This window comes from Leucoraja erinacea, chromosome 5, assembly GCF_028641065.1.
Source record: "Leucoraja erinacea ecotype New England chromosome 5, Leri_hhj_1, whole genome shotgun sequence".
Classification (NCBI taxonomy): Eukaryota; Metazoa; Chordata; class Chondrichthyes; order Rajiformes; family Rajidae; genus Leucoraja; species Leucoraja erinaceus.
In genome coordinates this window covers 35,720,086-35,740,939 of record NC_073381.1, presented here as the reverse complement: position 1 = coordinate 35,740,939, position 20,854 = coordinate 35,720,086, and the positions used below count along the sequence as shown (strand labels likewise).

Sequence of the window (20,854 nt, the reverse complement as noted above, 5' to 3'; positions counted from 1 at the left end):
CAGAGATTCACCACTCTCTGTGTAAACATTATAAAAGGACTGGTCAAGCGAGATGCAGGAAAAATGTTCCCAATGTTGGGGGAGTCCAGAACCAGGGGCCACGGTCTAAGAATAAAGGAGAAGCCATTTAAAACTGAGATGAGAAAAAAACGTTTTCACCCAGAGTTGTGAATTTGTGGAATTCTCTGCCACAAAGGCAGTAGAGGCCAATTCAATGGATGAATTTAAAAGAGTTAGAGCTCTAAGCACTAGCGAAATCAAGGGATATGAGGAGAAAGCAGGCACGGCTTATTGATTGTGGTGGTGGCTCGAAGGGCCAAATGACCTCCTCCTGCACCTACTTTCTATGTTTCTACAAGACCCAGGAGTTTGCCAGCAAAGCAGAGGGAATACCTGAGTATGTCAGGAATGTAGCGAAGATCCTGGATACCTATAGGGGTATATTTCAAATACTGAAGTTTGACAAGAGTGCATGTAGAATCCTGGAGAAAAAGAATCTTGAATCCTGACAGAAAAATCAAGAGGATCTATTTGATGCAGAGGATTCATCTGAGGAAATCACTTCTAAAATAAGTTGATTGGTTATGATTGCATTCTTGGGAAAATGCCAACAATTCTTGATTGGGTGGCAAATTACCAACTATAGAGTTTCTGGAAACAATATTTTTGTTATAATATCTGAATTTTTCAGGAGTAATTTTTATTCATAATTATTAATTGTGCACCCTCACTAATGTTTGATCATATTACTAATTCACAGGTATCTGCTGTGGTAGCCATCCCATTCTGGCAATGGTTCCTACAAAGATTTGGGAAGAAAACTGCAGTTTACTGTGGCATTACTGTATGTATCAAAATTATTTTTGTTTCCACTTTGTACTTGGGAATATTTTATAGATCTTCCTTAATGCTACTGTAATTCCTTACAACAGACATAGATCAATGGGATGACGCTTTTCCATTTACATCCAACAACGGCAGATTAGAAAGGGCAATGCAGTTACGTTTGACTTGGAAGTGCTGCAGCTAACTTAGTTCCACTGCGCGCAATGAGAAGCTCAAGACTTTATCATCCTGTCCTTGCCAATTGTAAATGCAAGTGGATGAGATAGGACATGGCATGTCACCCATTCCCCGCCTTCTTTTACAAGTCTGGCCGTGAAGGTTAATAGTGATAATTGATACTGGGTCACATGGCCCACTGCTGCCCCATTTAGGAGAGTCTGATCATTCCCATTGCATCCTCCCTTTAGAGATTTCATACAAAACTCCTTTCTCAAATTCCTGGAAGGTTCTACTGATTTTAATTGTCCACCATCTCTAAAGGTCTCGCAGGGGATCATCAATATAATCGGTAATTGGGGGAGATGTGCAACACAGAGGTTTGTGGATCATGTTCTTATTAATATTGCCTCAATTATGTTATTGTCCACATCAAAATTGCTATAATTAAATTCAAAACAGATGGGGAAATAACTTGAACCTTCTTTAACTTATTGTTACCCATATAATAGCAGTGTTTCTCACTTAAGTGATCCTTTATACAGCACCACCTGTTTTATCTGCTGCTTTTGTGCCACACAGGTGATGTCTGCAGATAGAAAGGAAGGGATAATGTGTCTGGGTTAACATTGCGGACAGCAATTAGCACTGCCGCCACCTACCAGTCCCTGGAAAATTAGTTCAATCATTACCTCGAATGCTCTCTGTGTGCGGTATACACATTTTCTCGGTTGCCAACCTGTAATGCTATGTGTGGTCTGGTTTCTTCCCACCTCTGAAATACATGCTGACTGGTAAATTACAGTAGCCAATGAATGTAAGTGTAGGTAAGTGACAAAAGAATCAAAGGGAGTTGATGAGCATGTAGAAGGGAATAATTTGCAGTGGTAGAAGTAAATAAGGAGAGGGGAAAAGGATCTGATAAGTGAGTACATAATGATGGCAATTTTGACTGATTGACAATAATGCGAATGAAACAATGTTGTTAAGACTATTCCACAAACCTCTGTGTTGGGCATCGCTCCCAGTTACCAATTATATTGAAGTTCCTCTGCGACATCTGGAGAGATAACAGTCTTCTATGGACAGCAGAACACCTATGCTCATCTGACACTTCAGCAAAGGTCAATAGAAATATCCCTGGTTAACACATTCCATCTGCGGCCATTTTGTGATATTCAGCAACCCTGACGGGCTTAAATCATTGATCAGGGACCAGGAAATGAATCTGGGATTTCTGGAATCTAATTGTAGTTTTGTTTGGTTACACGTTTAAGGGCTGACATTCCTGTAGTTGTGAATGACTTCACCCACAAGGTTGGAATTCAGTCCCACTGGAGTTCTGTTCCTATTATGATCAGGCAAAAACTCAAAGAAAGCTACCCAACTGGGAAGGGCGATAAGGGTATCACTGATGGAACATATCTCCTGAAAAGTCTAAACTGAAACAGAGTTTATCATTCAGTTACGTAAAATGTTCATGAAGTTGGATAACAGTGCACTGACAATCTTTCTATTTGTTCTGCTTTCTTGTACGAGCAGAGAAAACCACTCGTATATAGAAAATAATTCAACATTTAGCACTAAATTTAGTCCAAACACTAGAGAGCAGCCCTGAGCTACGATCTACCTCATTGGAGACCCTTGAGCTATCTTTAATCAGACTTTACTACACTTTATTTTGCACTAAATGTTATTCACATTATTCTGTTCATCATGTATCCACTGGGATCTCTTCTGGGGTAGGGGTGACCTGTACAAAAGGGACGGGTTACACCTTAACTGGAGGAGGACCGACATTTGAGCAGGCAGGTTTGCCAGGGCTACATGTGTGGGTTTAAACTAAATAGTGGGGGGGGATGGATTGACAAATTGGGAGTATAAAGATGTAGTTGAAGGGGAAGTGAGTACAGGAAAAATTACAAAAGATTCTCGAATTAATGGGAAGGAAAATTTGATAAGGGATAAAAGAGTAAGGTCAGTGCCAATTGCGAGCGGTGCGAGGGGGGACGTGAATACGGAGGTCAAAGTGTTGTATATGAATGCGTGAATTATAAGAAATAAAGTGGATGAGCTTGAGGCTCAGTTAGAAATTGGCAAGTATGATGTTGTTGGAATTACAGACATGGCTGGGAACTGAATATCCAAGGGTGTACCTCTTATCGAAAAGACAGACAGGTGGGAAGAGGGGGTGGGGTAGCTCTGTTGGTGAGGAATGAAATTCAGTCCCTTGCAAGGGGTGACATTGAAACAAGAGATGTGGAGTCAGTATGGATAGAACTAAGGAATTGTAAGGGTAAAAATACCCTAATGGGACTTCTACAGGCCCCCAAAGAGTAGCCTGGGCAGAGGGTGCAAGTTGAATCTGGACTTAAAATTTGCATGTAGCAAAGGTAATGCTGTGGTTGTTATGGGAGATTTCAACATGCAGGTAGACTGGGAAAATCAGGTTGGTACTGGACCCCAAGAAAGGGACTTTGTAGAGCACCTTCGTGATGGATTCTGAGAGCAGCTTGTATTGGAGCCTGCCTAGGAGAAGGCAATTCTGGATTTAATGTTATGTAATGAACCAGATTTGATAAAGGAACGAGGTTAATGAGCCATTAGGAGGTAGTGACCATAATATGATCAGGTTTAATCAACAATTGGAGAGGGAGAAGTGTAGATCGGATGTGTCAGTATTACAGTTGAATAAAGGGAACTATGGGGCCATGAGGGAGGAGCTGGCCAAAGTTGACTGGAAAGATACCCTAGCAGAGATGACAATGGAACAACAATGGCAGGTATTTCTAGGAATTATACAGGTGCAGGATCAGTTCATTCCTAGGAGGAAGAAAAATTCCAAGGGAAGTAAGGGGCGACTGTGGCTGACAATGGACGTCAGGGACAGTATAAAAATAAAAGAGAAGAAGCACAACGTAGCAAAGATGAGCGGGAAGCAAGAGGATTGGGTAATGTTTAAAGAGCAACAGAAGATAACTAAAAAGACAATACGGGGAGAAAAGATGAAGTACGAAGGTAAGCTAGCCAAGAATATAAAGGAGGATAGTAAAAGCTTCTTCAGGTATGTGAAGAGAAAAAAATTAGTTAAGACCAAAGTTGGACCCTTGAAGACCGAAAAAGGTGAATTTATTATAGGGAACAAGGAAGTGGCAGATGAGTTGAACAGGTACTTTGGATCCATCTTCACTAAGGAGGACACAAACAATCTTCCTGATGTATTAGTGGCCAGAGGATCTGGGGTGACGGAGGAATTGAAGGAAATCCACATTAGGCAGGAAATGGTGTTGGGTAGGCTGATGGGACTGAAAGCTGATAAATCCCCAGGGCCTGATGATCTGCATCCCAGGGTACTTTAAGGAAGTGGTTCTAGAAATCGTGGATGCATTGATGATAATTTTCCAATGTTCTATAGACTCAGGATCAGTTCCTGTGGATTGGAGGGTAGCTAATGTTATCCAACCTTTTAAGAGAGGCGGGAGAGAGAAAACAGGGAATTATAGACCAGTTAGCCTGACATCGGTGGTGGGGAAGATACTAGAGTCTATTATAAAAGATGAAATAGCCACACATTTGTATAGCAGTAACATGATTGGTCCGAGTCAGCATGGATTCACAAAGGGGAAATCATGCTTGACTAATCTTCTGGAATTTTTTGACGATGTAACTAGGAAAATGGACAAGGGAGAGCCAGTGGATGTAGTTTTCAGAAAGCATTTGATAAGGTCCCACATAGGAGATTAGTGGGCATAATTAGGGCACATGGTATTGGGGGTAGAGTGCTGACATGGATAGAAAATTGGTTGGCAGACAGGAAACAAAGAGTAGGGATTAATGGGTCATTTTCAGAATGGTAGGTAGTGACTAGGCTCGGTGCTGGGACTGCAGCTATTTACAATATACATCAATGATTTGGATGAAGGGATTCAAAGGAACATTAGCAAATTTGCAGATGACACAAAGCTGGGTGGCAGTGTGAACTGTGAGGAGGATGCTATGAGAATGCCGGGTGACTTGGACAGGTTGGGGGAGTGGGCAGATGCATGGCAGATGAAGTTTAATGTGGATAAATGTGAGGTTATCCGCTATGGTAGCAAAAACAGGAAGGCAAATTACTATCTAAATGGCGTCAAGTTGGGAAAAGGGGAAGAACAATGGGATCTGGAGGTCCTAGTTCATCAGCCTATGAAAGTAAGCATGCAGGTACAGCAGGCAGTGAAGATAGCGAGAGGAGTCGAGTATAGGAGCAAAGAGGTCCTTCTGCAATTATACAGGGCCGTAGTAAGACCACACTTGGAGCATTGTTTGCAGTTTTGGTCCCCTAATTTGAGGAAGGACATTCTTGCTATTGAGGGAGTGCAGCGTAGGTTTACAAGGTTAATTCCCAGGATGGCGAGACTGTCATATGCTGAGAGAATGGAGCGACTGGGCTTGTACACTCTGGAGTTTAGAAGGATGAGAGGATATGTTATTGAAACGTATAAGATTGTTAAGGGTTTGAACACGCTAGAGGCAGGAAACATGTACCAGATGTTGGGGGAGTCCAGAACCAGGGGCCACAGTTTAAGAATAAGGAGTAAGCCATTTAGAACGGAGACGAGGAAACAATTTTTCTCACAGAGGGTTGTGAGTCTGTGGAATTTTCTGCCTCAGCGGGCAGTGGAGGCCAGTTCTCTGGATACTTTCAAGAGAGCTCTTAAAGATAGCAGAGTCAGGGGATATGGGGAGAAGGCAGGAACGGGGTACTGATTGGGGATGATTAGACATGATCACATTGAATGCCGGTGCTGACTCAAAGGGCCAAATTGCCTACTCCTGCACCTATCGTCTATTGTCTATTATCTATTTGTACACTGTGGATGGTAGACACAAATGTTGGAGTAATCTGGCGGGACAGGCAGCATCACTGGAGAGAAGGAATGGGTGATGTTTCGGGTTGAGACCCTTCAGACTGATTATAGGGGAGTCGGCGGGACAGAGATATAATGTAGTCAGAGACAGTAAGACTGATGGGAGAACTGGGAAAGGGAGGGAATGGAGAGAGATGGAAAACAAGAGCTATTTGAGGTTAAAGAAGTCAATGTTCATACCGCTGGGGTGTAAGCTACCCAAGTGAAATATGAGGTCCTATTCCTCCAATTTGCGCTGAGCCTCACTCTAACAATGGAGGAGGCCCAGGTCAGAAAGGTCAGATTGGGAATGGGAAGGGAGTTAAAGTGCTGAGCAACCGGGAGATCAGGTAGATTAAGGCGGACTGTGCGGAGGTTGTTCAGCTAAACGATCGCCGAGCTGCGGATGGCTCGATTGTAATCATGTAATGTCTTTCTGCTGACTGGTTACCACGCAACAAAAGCTTTTCCCTGTACCTCGGTACATGTGACAGGAAACTAAATAGCACAGGAAAACATTAGTGTTAACCTATTGCCCTAACATAACAATGCATACTTGTCAATTTTGTTGTGCTCTTTCCTGTTCACAGTGGATTATTCCATTTTTAATTATGATGGTTTCCATTCCAAATAACCTGATTGTATTCTACGTGGTGGCGGTCTCCTCAGGTCTCAGCGTAGCTTCATATTTCCTTTTGCTGTGGTAAGTAACTTGGATTTATTTACTTGATTTAAGCTTCATGCAAGCAGTGATTGGCTTGGTAACTTCTCCCACATATAAATACATTCATTGTTTAATAACACCTCTTACTGTAAATACCTCACTTTTTCTATAGAATAGCCTCTTACCTTGTTTTTCTATCTGTCCTAAATTTAGCACTATTGACATTATTTATTCAGTTTTGAAGCTCATATCTCAAATCTAATTTCCTTTTCATACGTTTGCAATAAAAATTTCAATTATCTAAACAACATACAGTATTTCCAAATTTATGATGGAGGAAATGGTGAAGTCTAAGCTGGTTCTTCTTCAGGTTTTGGTTTTGATCATTCTTCCAAGGGTTTCTATTTGTTCTGCTTTCTTGTACCTAGCAGAGAAGCAGACAAAGAAAGCCAACACCTTTATTTCTACAAAAGTATTTGGCACATCGCCGAATGCTTTACTGAACTTCTACAGGTGTACAGTGGAGAGTATACATGCAGGTTGCATCACAACCTGGTTCAGTAATTTGTACATGCGGCTACAGAAAATGGTAGACACAGCCTATTCCAGTATGGGTACCCACCTCCCCATTATTGAAGGGGGAGTGATACATCAAGAAGGCAGCTTATATCATGATAGATACACACCACCTAGGCCTCACTGCCTTCTTTCTGCTGCTACAATTGGGGAAAAAGTACAGGAGCATGAGTATTATTATCTCCAAGTTAAAGAACTACTTCCCGTCACTCATCAGATTCTTCAAGCACTTTCCACAACTGTAACCACAAGGCTACAGTAGTAGTAAGCCACTACGGACTTTTCATAACTGTTGCTGCTCAACATGCATTGGATTTTTGCACTGTCATGGTGTGGTTTACTTAAAATAACTGATAATTTATAGTATATTTATTTGCCGTTCCATCAATTGTGCCTGTAAAGCAACAGTAAACAGTTTAATTTGGCTTATTGTCGATGCATATCTATCCATCCATATCCGTCATATCCTTCTTATCTATATATACTTAAAACTCTGATTGTGCGTGCGTGCGTGTGTGTGTGTGTGTGCGCGCATGCATGCATGCATCTGCTGGAAAAAACGATGCCCTAACGGTGATATTTTTACATATTCCTGTAGAGTTCTATCCCGTGGAGTCCAAAATTGTCTTATCTGAAAATGAAAATTCATGAAAGTGTTCACACATCTGAAATATCTTTGAAAATAAACGAGCCAATGGTCTCACGATGGCGTGACACCGCAGGCCACCCCCCCACCCCCCCGCAACTGCGCGTTGAGGTCATGGGACCCAACACTCCCACCTTGTCTAATAACTATTAAAACTCTGATCTTGTATGTGGATGTGTGTCTGTGTGTGTGTAATCACATCTTCTCGAACAAAAAGACACGCTAATAGTAAAATGTTTACATATTCCGTTAGGGATTTATCCCTTGGAGTTCAAAATTGTCTTATCTGAAAAATCTGTGCATTATTTCTCAAGTTCTTAATCAAAATGTTCAAAAATCTGAAAAAACTTGGAAAAAGATTGCTTATTCCCTGTGCTTACAGCTTTGACGTCACAATGAGATTGTAGCCCTGCTTGCAGTATTGTTTCTATCCAAGTACACTGAGTCCTGCTAGCCCTAGCAATTGCAAATGTTTTTTTTTATACTCACAGTACACTGAGTTCTGCTAGCTAACAAATGCAGTTGCATTTTTTTTTTATTTAAAAATGAGGGAGGGTGAATAAGGCAAAACGAACAGCTCCTGCGCAGTTGTCAGCTATGTGTGAGTGGTGAAATATTGCTTTGGGAAACAGGTTGCGTTGGGGGACCAGGCCTCCCGTGGGGGCTATGGGTGAGTGGTGGAATATTGCGTTGGGGAATGGGTTGTGTTGGGGGACCAGGCCTCCCGTGTGACAGGTACCCAACGGGTCCCACTTGGTCTGGTATACCTATAAATGTCTGATCTTGTATGTCTGTATGTATGTTTGTTTTGTATCTTCCTCAAAACACTACGCTTTGACGCTTCAATTTTTACATATTCGAACTCACATTTTTACCATTCACGCCGTACTCGGGTTCACAAGATTTCATCCTATATTTCACAAGTTATTCACAATTAAAGTTTTAAAACCTCAGCCTCATGCCTGTCTGCTTCAAAGGGATCTTGTTTGAGGGCCTCTAAAATTGAGGGGCCTCGGCTTGATCTTGGTTTGGGGGCCTCTAAAATTGAAATTGGCCTGGGACTCAGTTCATCTATGAGAGAGCCTGGCCAAAACTGCCATCCAGGGAGATAGTGAGAGAGGGAGAGGGAGAGAATGAGAGGGAGAGAGGGAAGGAGAGTGGTAGAGAGTGTTGCACAGGCCGGTTCATGGGTTCGCCGGCCTCCTGTATTTTCTGCGGCAAGGTAGAGACCGTGTTCCACGTGTATATGGAATGTGTGAGGTTGCTGCCCCTGTACGAATATCTGAAGGGGCTGATCCTCAAGTTCTGGTTGCATTTTAGTCCCATGATCCTGGTGTTTGGACACAAGGCAGGGAGTGGGGAGGGACGATCGGGGGGAGGGATCTCCCTGTTGGTTTGATCCTGGGCCAAGCCAAGATGCCCATTTGCGGATCCCCCCCCGCCCCGCCCCCCCCCCCCCCCCCCCCCCCCCCCCCCCCCCCCCCCCCCACCCCCCCCCCCCTTGGTCCCCGCACACCGCCCCCTCCCCTCCAGCCCCCGCCCCCCCAACGTGAGGACGATTGATTGCCTCCATAAATTCCATAATTTTCCTTGTGGGGGTGATTGTCTCTGGGGCCGCCTGTCTCCGGGATGAGCGCCGACCCCGTACGTAAATGTCACCCCTCATCCCTGGCTTCACCCCTCAGTATCCTATCTCAGGCCTTGATGTCTATCCTGAAGTGTGGTTCCCAGAATTGTCACGTTAATACAGTTAATGTCTAATCAATTCATTAGATAGGTTTATCATTCATTTCATGCATCGTTTTGCAAGGTCTATTTTTCAAACCTGTTATTCCTTATGCTCCCTTAAGCTTCATCAACTTGCCCTGCCACCTTCAAGCATTTATGAATATTTATAAATAACAGTGCTCTCTGCATTTACACCTTCCAGCCTCAAAATAAAACCAATTTTACTGCATGTACAATGTTTCTAGTATAATGTTACCCTAGGGAAGATAATCCACTTTTTTACTAGTAAAATGCGCACATGAAACATTTTCTCACATTGCCTCATGATGTAGGTGGGTATTTGGCCCATCAAGTCTACCTGGCTGTCAATGCTTTGGGATGCAAGAATACAAAAAAAATGTTAACTCAAATCCAAGACTATTTTAGAATCCAGATGTGGGCGTATAACTTGTACTGAAGATCTTGCTCATTTGTTTCTTTGGTATCCTGCTGTAAATGATCAATGTTTGTGAGAACAAACAGTGCTACTTATCATGTCAAAACATTCTGTAAAGTATACAGGAAATAAGCTCAGGGCTATTCATCTGTAACAACTAAACGGGGCACATTTAGGCCTGGATGATTCAGAGGCTGAATTATGGAACTCATCCGTTGCCCTTAGGGTGTATATGCTTTACCAATAGGTAACTCATTTTTACCTTCTAATATTTAAAAAACAGAGAATGCACACCAATGCAGTTTGCAAAAGACAAAGAGTCTGCCCCAGCTTTCAGAGATTATTCCCAGCAGTTCCATTCCTTCACTTATCTTTTCACACATGCCTACAACCTCACCTCTGCTTTTCCACCTACTCACCCAACTCCCATAACTTACAGTAATCAATTAACCAACCAGCAATCTTTGGGTGGGAGGAAATTGGAGTACTTGGGTGAATCCCATGTAGTCACAGGAAGGATGTGCAAACTTCCCAGATAGCACCCTGTGCTGCTGCTGCTGCTGCTGGACATGTATTTCTCTTGGGCTCCTTTTACCATCACCAGAACTTTGAAAAAAAGCTGTCATTTGTGCAAGTAGCATGTCTACCTTATTTAATCTACATTTACAATTGTGTATCGGGTGGAGCCTTGACGAAGTTCCTACCTTACCCATTTAGATGACGAAATGTCTAAGATTTTTCTCAACAAGCAGACAATACTACATTGAAAGGTGTTACAGTCCACTTTAAAAATGTGTGGCAGGTGCACTGTTGCTGATCAATTTATGACTATTGGCAGATCAATTTACCTCATGGGATAAATAAAGTTGTTTCGTATCGTATTGTAACAATTCCATAGGCAACAGCAAGGAGCTCCATGCTCTGCAGGGTAGAAGTCAGGGACATGCAGGAGGTCACAGGCTGCAGGATTGACCTCTTGCTCTGTCCCAAGTTTCAACATTCTGTCCAGTGACAGGCCACAAGCTTCTGTCCAACCTCACAGCTTTACACCAGCTGCCGCTGCTGCATCTTTTATCTTACTTTTTTGCATTGGGGATGTGGACTGAGGCTGAGCAAGCATCTAATCGGTCTTTATCTGGCCCTAATTGATCTGACTCCAATTGCCTTGAAAAGGTGGTTGTGAGCTGCTTCTTTGAATGGCTGCAGTCCTTGACCTGTGGCTATATCCCAGTCCTGTTAGTGAGAGTGAATGTGATGGCGATGGGACAGCGATTGAATTTCCAAAACAGGATGGTGGGCGATTTGGAGGCAACTTCCAATTGGCAATGTTTCCATACTTTTGCTGCTCTTGGCCTTCCAGCTGCTAGTTGTGAGTTTGGAAAGTACAGTCTAATGAATCTTGGTCAGTTGCTGCTGTGCATCCTGCAGATGGTACAAAGTGCTACTGCTATGCATGGTTGTGATTTCAAGCAGGCTGTATGGTGTCGAGCTTCTTGAATGTTGTTGAAGCCACAATCATCCAGGCAAATGCATCGAGTGCAAATCCTCTTTGAAAAGCCCTTCAACAGCACAGATTATCAGAAGGCCACGACGGCGATCCAGGGGATGACCCTTTCTTTTCACTCCCTACAGCCTGGACATCACTCATGCCCACTGCATTGATGATTGTTTGACACATTCTCTCATGCACGCTCCAGTCCACTGTTTTTCAAACTTAGGTAACATTAAACAGAAATCAGAATAAACCAATTTAAAATTTTACATTAAATCTTTTTTTTTCTTGAATTAAAATGCATTTTCTATAAAAGGCAATATAAATTTAACCTAAAGACTAAATAAAATACTTAGGTTGTCTCAAAGCTCTCTATAACTTATCTACCTCAATTGGAACCATTGATTCTGATTCAAATCCATTACTCTCTTATAAATAAGATATTTGTACATGTTTTTGGAAAACAAATCTTCCGTCTGGCGATTTAATCCATGGGAAAACAACAGCATTTCTACTACTGCAGTAACCTTGCACATGTCACAGTCTGACACATCTGGCAAACCAACCTGGACTGATGATGGGTTGGTTGCAGATAAAAGTGGGGAAAGAAAGAGGCAGAATGGCAGACCACTTTCTCACCCCAGTCACAAACTCAGATGATTTATGTGTACAGTTCTTCACAAAGGTGCCAGGAATCTTGTCAAAATGTGGCCACCGCAGCTGTTTCTAAATTGCTCCATTGGTGGGCACAGTGGGAGATTTTTACGATGTGCAGATTTTCGGGCCCATTACACACAATGGAATACCATTTTTTAAATTCCAATCAGCATCATCAATCTGGGTAGTCAAAGTAAATGAGCAATTCTACACAATAAATGACAGTTGCATTCTCAAGTCAAGAATTTGCGGCCATTTTGTCATTGTGCAACTTGACAATATTATTCTTTGCAAATATCCTACATAAATATCTGTTTGTTTTTCATTGCAGGTCCTTGCTGCCGGATGTCGTTGATGATTTTAGACTTAAAAACCCATTCATAAAAGGACTAGAACCTATATTTTGTTCATTTTACGTTTTCTTCACTAAGTTTGCTGCTGGTGTTTCTCTTGGGTTCTCAACACTGAGCCTTGAGTAAGTGTTTTGTATACAACTCGTCATTTCGCTCCTTACTACACAGATCTCATTAATTCCCCAGTGCACTAAATTGAATAGGAACACGTTAAAGATACGTTCCTTTTTAATTTTGTGATGTATGGAGAATAATTTTAGGTATATGCAGGTGTAGAATTCACACTCATCAAGGTGCAGTGTGGAGATCTCTCATCATGCTAACTCAATTCCAGTCGACAGTCTCGACCTGAAACGTCACCTATCCATGTCCTCGGAGATACTGCTTGGCCCACTGAGATACTCCAGCACTTTTGTGTTCCATGCAAGATTCCAGCATCGGCAGTTCCTTGTGTCCACATCTCTCAATCCTATTCTTATCCTGCCCTGCATCAATGCTATCACAGTTAACTTAGACATCTTTTGATAATGACTGCTTTTTACTATCCATTCACTGATACAATTCAAAGGAAAGGCGATAGGATGATACATTATAGAATCCTCTGAAAGTAACTGTGGCATTGGCAGTTTAGTAATTTAGTCAAAATTGGTTGATACATTCCAATTTGATGTTTAATGGCAATATTTACTTTGACTTCATTCACCTAAAGCGGCTGTCCCACTTGGGCGACCTAATTGGCGAGTTTAGAAAAAATGATATGTTGAAGACCTCCTTCGACTATGTAGAAGACCTCCTCCCACCTCCTTCGACTATGTTGAAGACCAGCTTCAACTAGCTACGACTAACCGGAAAAAATGGACACCAAATAGTGGAGAGTGAAGACGACCTTCTTCGATCTCCTTCAACCTCCCTTCAACCTCCCTTCGTCTATAATGAAGACTATCTACGACTACCTTCAACCACCTTCGACTACCCTTGATTACCTACGATTAAAATGCCGACCTACTACGACCCATTGCAACTAAACCTATGAGTAAAAAAAGTATTGATTTTTTCCATGGCAACCTTTTTTTACTTGCGGGCATTTTTTTGACACCGCAACCTAGCTGAGGCCTCGAGCACGCGGAGCCCACTCTCGCGCATGAAGGAGAGTTACGAAGACCTCCTACGACCTCGTGTCAACCATGCTGCGAGTATGAGTTGAGGGCAAACTCGCCAGAACTCGCGGATTAGGTCGCCCAAGAGGGACAGGCCCATAACTCTTGCAAGTACTTTGAAATAACACTTCCAAAACCAATTATCTCTGGTTCATATTGTTGAGAGTCATGCTGTGAGAAATGTATACACAAGAATAGATGTCCAAAAAGTATTACAGTGAAGGTACACAAAAAAGCTGGAGAAACACAGCGGGTGCAGCAGCATCTATGGAGCGAGGGAAATAGGCAACGTTTCGGGCCGAAACCCTTCTTCAGACTAATCGGGGGCGGGGGTGGGCGGGGACAAGAAAGGACAAAGGAGGAGGAGCCTGAAGGCTGGGGGATGGGAGGAGACAGCAGGGGGACTGAGGAAGGGGAGGAGACAGCAAGGACTAACAAAATATGGAGAATTCGATGTTCATGCCCCCAGGATGCAGACTCCCCAAACGGAATATGAGGTGCTGTTCCTCCAATTTCCGGTGCTGCTCGCTGTGGCCATGGAGGAGACCCAGGACAGAGAGGTCGGAGACGGAGTGGGAGGGGGAGTTGAAGTGCTGAGCCACCGGGAGGTCAGCTTGGTTATTGCGGACCGAGCGGAGGTGTTCGGCGAAACGATCGCCCAACCTCCGCTTGGTCTCACCGATATAGATCTGCTGACATCTAGAGCAGCGGACGCAATAGATGAGGTTGGAAGAGATGCAGGTAAACCTCTGTCGCACTTGGAACGATTGCTTGGGTCCTTGAACGGAGTCGAGGGGGGAGGTAAAGGGACAAGTGTTGCATCTCTTGCAGTTGCAAGGGAAAGTGCCCGGGGAGGGGGTGGTACGAGAGGTAAGGGAAGAATTGACAAGGGAGTTATGGAGGGAGCGGTCTTTGCGGAAGGCAGATATGGGGGGAGATGGGAAGATGTGGCGAGTGGTGGGGTCACGTTGGAGGTGGCGAAACGGACGGAGGATTACTTTTTGTATGTGACGGCTGGTGGGGTGAAAGGTGAGGACTAGGGGGACTCGGCCCTTGTTGCGAGTGGGGGGATGGGGAGCGAGAGCAGTGTTGCGGTGTATGGAAGAGACCCTGGTGCGAGCCTCATTTATGGTGGAGGAGGGGAATCCCCGTTCCCTGAATAATGAGGACATTTCAGATGTCCTGGTGTGGAACGCCTCATCCGTGGAGCAGATGCGGCGTAGACGGAGGAATTGGGAGTAGGGGATGGAGTCCTTACAGGAAGCAGGGTGGGAAGAAGTGTAATCCAGATAGCCATGGGAGTCAGTGGCTTTATAGTGCATGTCGGTCAGAAGTCTATCACCTGCAATGGAGATAGTGAGGTCAAGCAATGGTAGGGAAGTGTCGGAAATGGTCCAGGTGTATTTGAGTGCCGAATGGTATTACAGTGAGACCTGTTTGTGCTCTAGTTTTGCAGGCTATGAGACTGGAGCATGCACTCAGCCCCCTCCTGTGGCTTTCACCCTGAAACTGTTAGTGGGAGCAGCACCTTCAGGACTAATAGTCATTGGGTTATTGATATTCCAGTTTTACCCAATAACAGAAGAAGTCCGAATGAGAAATAAATTGGCACTCCAAGAGCTAAGGTACATATTTATTGACTGTGAAATTGGTTGTTTAAAGTAGGAGACAAATGTTTGAAAGTCCTGTTTCTGTTTAGAGGTAATAATTCCTTTTGAGTAATGGCACTGAGTAGGTGGTACCACACGCACCATCAACTATATTCCCACTCAATATTCAGTTTGTTAAAGTAAACAAAAACCAAAGGGTGGAGGGTATTGGGCTGCAGGTGGCTGGTGAGATGTTGTTATGTTTCGTGTTCAGCCCTGACATTAAATTTCTACCTCCAGTGGTTTATAGACCTAGTCACCATAATGTGTACAGAATATGAGATAATTATATCTAGTGTGATTTCTAAGTAGGACATCTTTAAAAACTGAAATTGAGTTACTTGATACATTAATATTGACTATATTGAAACAATGGACCTTTTTCAATAATAATGCCATTAAAGAGCTTGTATTCTGTACGAGGTGTAATCTGGTTTTGTCCTACCATGCAGAGATTGAATTAAAAGAAAATATCTAAAATATCAAAACGACTAGGATTTATGGTTGCCTGGTAACCAATGGCAGCTAAAGTGGCAATAGTGGGCTGATTGGTGCGTACTGCTGACTAAAATAAATGCTGCGCAAGCCATTTATCTGTAATTATAATTATGCCTTATGAAGACCATTGTGAGTTTTTAAATCAGAAGCTGAAGTATTTGCTACCACCATAGTACTCATAGGCCAGAGAATGTGAGCAGTTACTGTAGATCAGTATGTCTTTAATATATATATATATATATATATATACACAGATTATGCATGCTACACATTCCTTATGTAGTCCAGTTCAGATCTTCATCCTGGGCACGCCGTTCCTATAAGCCGGTGCGTCACTCTCTCTCTTTAGATTTGATGCGGACCAAGGGGATGAAAGCACGTTGTGTTCCCTCTGTTTGAGCTGCAATAAAGACTATGAGTTCTAACCTCTATGTGTGAGTCTGATCATTCAACATGATCAGAGATCACGGACCCGTTACTCGCCTAGTTGGTTTCAGTTTATTTTAGTCAGTTTTTTTGTCAGTTTGTTATTTTACTATTGCTGGCACACTTCGTAAGCCTGAACCATTAGTGTTCGATGGTCACCTCGCCAAGCATTGGCGCATCTTTGAAGAGTACTTCACCGTAAAGATCCATGCAGCGCATCATGCTGCAGCGCCAGACATTCGTGCCTCCATTCTCCTCAACCTGGCTGGTACAGAAGCCACTCGACGTGCCCGCAGATTCCACTATGCCCCAGCTCAGGAGATGCTGCGGGTGTTCAAATAGTCCCGGCAGAATCTATAGATGACCCTGCCTGCCTGCTGAACAAGTTCAGACAGCTGTGTGAGCTAAGCACTAATCAGCTAATGGAGCGCCACAGATTATTTTCGTGCAGCCAAAGGCAAGGTGAGCCTGTTGAAGCCTATATCAGTTCTTTAAAGCACATCGACAGCCAATGCTATTTGAAAATCTATGTGATAGTCTTATATGTGACAGACTGGTTTATATTATTCTCAATGACAAGGTGCGTGATTAACTTATTTGTGATGCAGATCTCACTCTGGAAAGGGCTGAGAAACGCTGTCGTGTTGCAGAAATGACAGACTCTCACACTAAATCTCTGGTGTTGGGTCCCCACCCTGCCTATGATGTAAATGTTGCCGGCATGTTTTATCAGGCCCAGCACCAGCCTTCACAAGTGCCCAGTAGATCGGGTGTCGGATTCATCAGTAATTGTGTGAACTGTGGAGGTTCTCATGCAGGCATTCGTGAGCAATGCCCGGCCTATGGAAAAGTTTGCTACTACTGTAAACTCAGAAACCATTTCATCCGCTGCTGCCACTCGCGTGGGAACAGAGTGCAGACAAAGCAATCAGTGCACCTGCTACAGCAAGACAGCTCACAGTCAGAACCTTCCCACGTAACTCCCACGTCAACCCCTCTGACTAACGAGGACATGCTGCTTGCTATCGAGAGACAGAGTATAAACATACATTCCTTGTCGGACTTGTCTCATAAACACCAAGATCCCATGGTCACTCTCATTAACGGGACGAGTGTTATTGCTAAGCTCGACACTGGAGCTCGTTGCAACGTTCTGTCCTTATCTGAGCTTAACAGAATTCGAAAAAGCAAGGTCATCAATCAGATTGCCACCACTTTACTTCCATTTGAAGGAGGTGCAGTGCTCCCTGTTGGAAGAGTCGAGTTACAGTGCCATCTGGAGTCACGTGTCTACAATCTGAGCTTTTTTTATTGTCTGAGAAAAAGTGACTTTTCTGCAAGGCATTGACGCATGGAACGACCTAGGTCTGGTCGACCTAGCTCTGGTACGGTAGTTCCTCAACTATCTGCAACATGTGGCTTTACTCAACAGATCCTGGCACAATACGGTAATCTTTTTGACGACAAGCTGGGCAAACTTCCTATCAAGTACACAATCACGACCGACCCTGAGGTCCTACCAGTTGTCCATCCTGCACACCGGATTCCCCATGCTTTGCGGGATTGCATACAAAATGAACCAAACAGAATGGAGACTCTGGGTGTGATTGACCCTGTCATTAACCCATCAGATTGGGTCTCAACCATGGTAGTAGAAATGAACAAGAATAAGGAAGAAATACGGATTTGCAATAATCCTAAAGATTTAAACACTGCCATCAAACAACCACAGTATCCCATGCGCACAATGGAAGATGTTGCTGCACAGCTGGGCAAGGCAACGGTATTCTCACTTCTAGATGCCAAGAGTTCATTCTGGCAGATTCCCTTGGATCACAACTCTTCCAAACTAACCACTTTCAGCACACCCTTTGGACGTTACAAATTTCTGCGTATGCCATCCAGCATAAATTCAGCAAGTGAAGTATTTCAGCGCACTATGGAACAACTATTTGCAGGTTACCCATGCTCCATCATTGTTGATGACATTCTTGTTGCTGGATAAACAGTCCAAGAACTCAATGCGAGGTTAAAGAAAGTTCTGGACCGTGCCAAAGAGATCAACCTCAAGTTCAACCCCCTAAAGTGCAAATTCAGAGTGAGCAAGGTGAACTACGTGGGTCATATGTTTACCAGTGATGGCCTCAAACCCGATCCATCAAAGACTATTGCAATTACCGAGTTACCAGCACCCACAGACGTGCTCAGCCTACAGAGATTCCTTGGCATGGTAAACTACTTGGGGAAATTCATTCCAAATTTCAGTGAACAGTCGGCCCAACTGCGCCACCTAACCCACAAAGACACTGTTTGGTTCAGGCATGAACAGCAGCAGACGGCGTTCGACACTCTTAAACAACAAATGTCATGCCCCCACCCTCACCTACTTTGATGTTAAGCGACTTGTCACACTGACTTGTGATGCCTTGCGGTACGGTTACTGCAGTCCAAGATAACGGGGACAACAGGCCTGTTGCCTATGCTTCTCACACTATGACCGACATGGAACAACGCTACGCTCAAATTGAAAAGGAGCTGCTAGCGGTCGTTTTCGTTTGCAGGACGTTTAAGTACTTTATCTTCGGAAAAACAGTCACGATTGAGATTGACCATCAACCCCTAATCATCATCTGAACAAACCGATACACGCTTCTCCAGGACACCTCCAACATATGTTGCTACAGAAGTATGACATTGTTCTAACCTACAAACCTGGCTGACACCATGTCGCGTGCTCCACGGAAGACCTGCGAGAAACCATCCACGGCTGAAGGCAGCTTCCTTGTCATGATGGTCTCCTAAGTTCCTTCATCCTGTTATGGAGGACCTGGTTACCCAAACTGCCGTTGATGATACCTTATGATCGCTCTCTCTATCATTAAGCACGGGTGGCCAGACAAGCGATACAGATTGCCACTCTCAGTCCGGTCCTTCTTTGCCGTTCGTGATGAACTAGTATGACAAGAGGACATTATCGTAAAGGACCACAAAGCTGTTATTCCTTACACAGCAAATACTTTGATGCCGTCCATGCGGGACACCCAGGCGCAGAGGCAACTGCCATGCGAGCGAAAAGCATGTTTTTCTGGCCAGGCACAGCTGATTATATTCGTGAGTAAGTAAAGTCCTATGCCGTGTGTAACAGATTGACACCACACCAACAAAAGCAGCCACTTCTCTCGCACCCGGTTCCCGACCTCCCATGATCCACATTGGCAACTGACATTTTTGAGTGGCATGGCAAACAATACCATGTTCTAGACAACTTGTATTGGTTAGAAATGGTTAGAAATTGATCTGATCAGTAGCCCCACCTCTGCAGGGGTAGTCCAGAAGCTGGCACGCCATTTCTCTGTTCTGGGGTCTCCGTATCAGCTATTGTCCGACAATGGCAGTCAATTTAGCAGCCAGTACTTCAAAGACTTTGCTACGCGCTGGGGCTTTTGTCATATCACCAGCAGCCCCGAATACCCACTGTCGAACGGGCTGGCTAGGCTTGCCTTCGGGAGTGCCAAACAAGTGATGGAATGGTCCCACAGAGTAGGATCAGATGTATACATAGACCAGCTCAACCTGTGCAATAATAATAATATAATAATAATAATAATATATTTTATTGTCATTGCACATCAGTGCAACGAGATTTAGTATGCAGCTTCCAACCGATGTAAAGAAAAGTAAAATAAATAAATAAGCTATGTGACGTGACCATCCGAGGGAGACAGAGCCGCTATAGCTCTGGGGATAAAGCTGTTTCTGAGTCTGGAGGTTCGGGCGTAGAAGGCCTTGTAACGTCTGCCGGAGGGAAGTAGTTCGAACAGTCCGTTACAAGGGTGTGAGGAGTCTTTATGGATGCTGACGGCCTTCCTGAGGCACCGTGTGTGGTAGATGCCCTCCAAGGCTGGTAGCTGTGTCCCAATAATCCTCTGCGTTCTGTGGATGACGCGCTGAAGAGCTCTCCTCTCCACCTCCGCGTAGCTGAGATACCACACAGAGATGCCATACGTTAATATGCTCTCTGTGGTGCAGCGGTAGAACGTTGTCAGCAGCTGTTGGGGCAGACCAGTCTTTTCTAATGTCCTCAGGAAGAACAGTCGTTGCTGTGCCTTCTTGACCAGCGCAGCGGTGTTGGTGGACCATGTGAGGTCCTCTGAAATGTGAGTGCCCAGAAACTTAAAGCTGGACACTCTCTCCACACTTTCCCCGTAAATGGAGATTGGGGCGTATTCTCCATTATGGGACCTCCTGAAGTCAATAATCAGCTCCTTGGTCTTGAAGGTGTTTAGTGACAAGTTGTTACATGCGCAACCGAGCCACACTGCCTGTGGCGAAACAGGCACTAGTACCGCATGTGATCCGACCATCTGAAATCCAGTCCAGGCTACAACTAAAGCGTAGCATTCAAAAAGGATGATATGACAAGATGAGCAGACCACTTCCACCACTGGCCAAGGGACAGGTGGTCCGTCTACAAACCGAAAAGGGTCACGACCTGCCTCCGTGTAATTTCTGGAACTGCTTCCGAACCACGTTCATATTTGGTCAATGCCGATGGCGGCACCTACAGACGTAATAGACAACGAACCAGCTGGGGGTGCTCTGAATTGAGCAAGTGCCCATTATGGTGGTGCTTAGGCTGGGTGTCAATATGCTTTGAAATAATGACTGCAAGACGACCGAG

General features: G+C 44.1%; 1 protein-coding gene across 1 annotated transcript in view; it reads left to right on the top strand.

The window, feature by feature from the left end:
• mfsd2b (MFSD2 lysolipid transporter B, sphingolipid) overlaps positions 1-20,854 on the top strand; it is an 82,345-nt gene that overhangs the window by 51,630 nt on the left and 9,861 nt on the right. The window contains exons 11-14 of the mRNA XM_055636362.1: positions 761-844; positions 6,482-6,594; positions 12,422-12,565; positions 15,049-15,225. Of these exons, the coding sequence (XP_055492337.1) occupies positions 761-844; positions 6,482-6,594; positions 12,422-12,565; positions 15,049-15,225 (518 nt within the window). The remainder of the gene's footprint in view (positions 1-760; positions 845-6,481; positions 6,595-12,421; positions 12,566-15,048; positions 15,226-20,854) is intronic.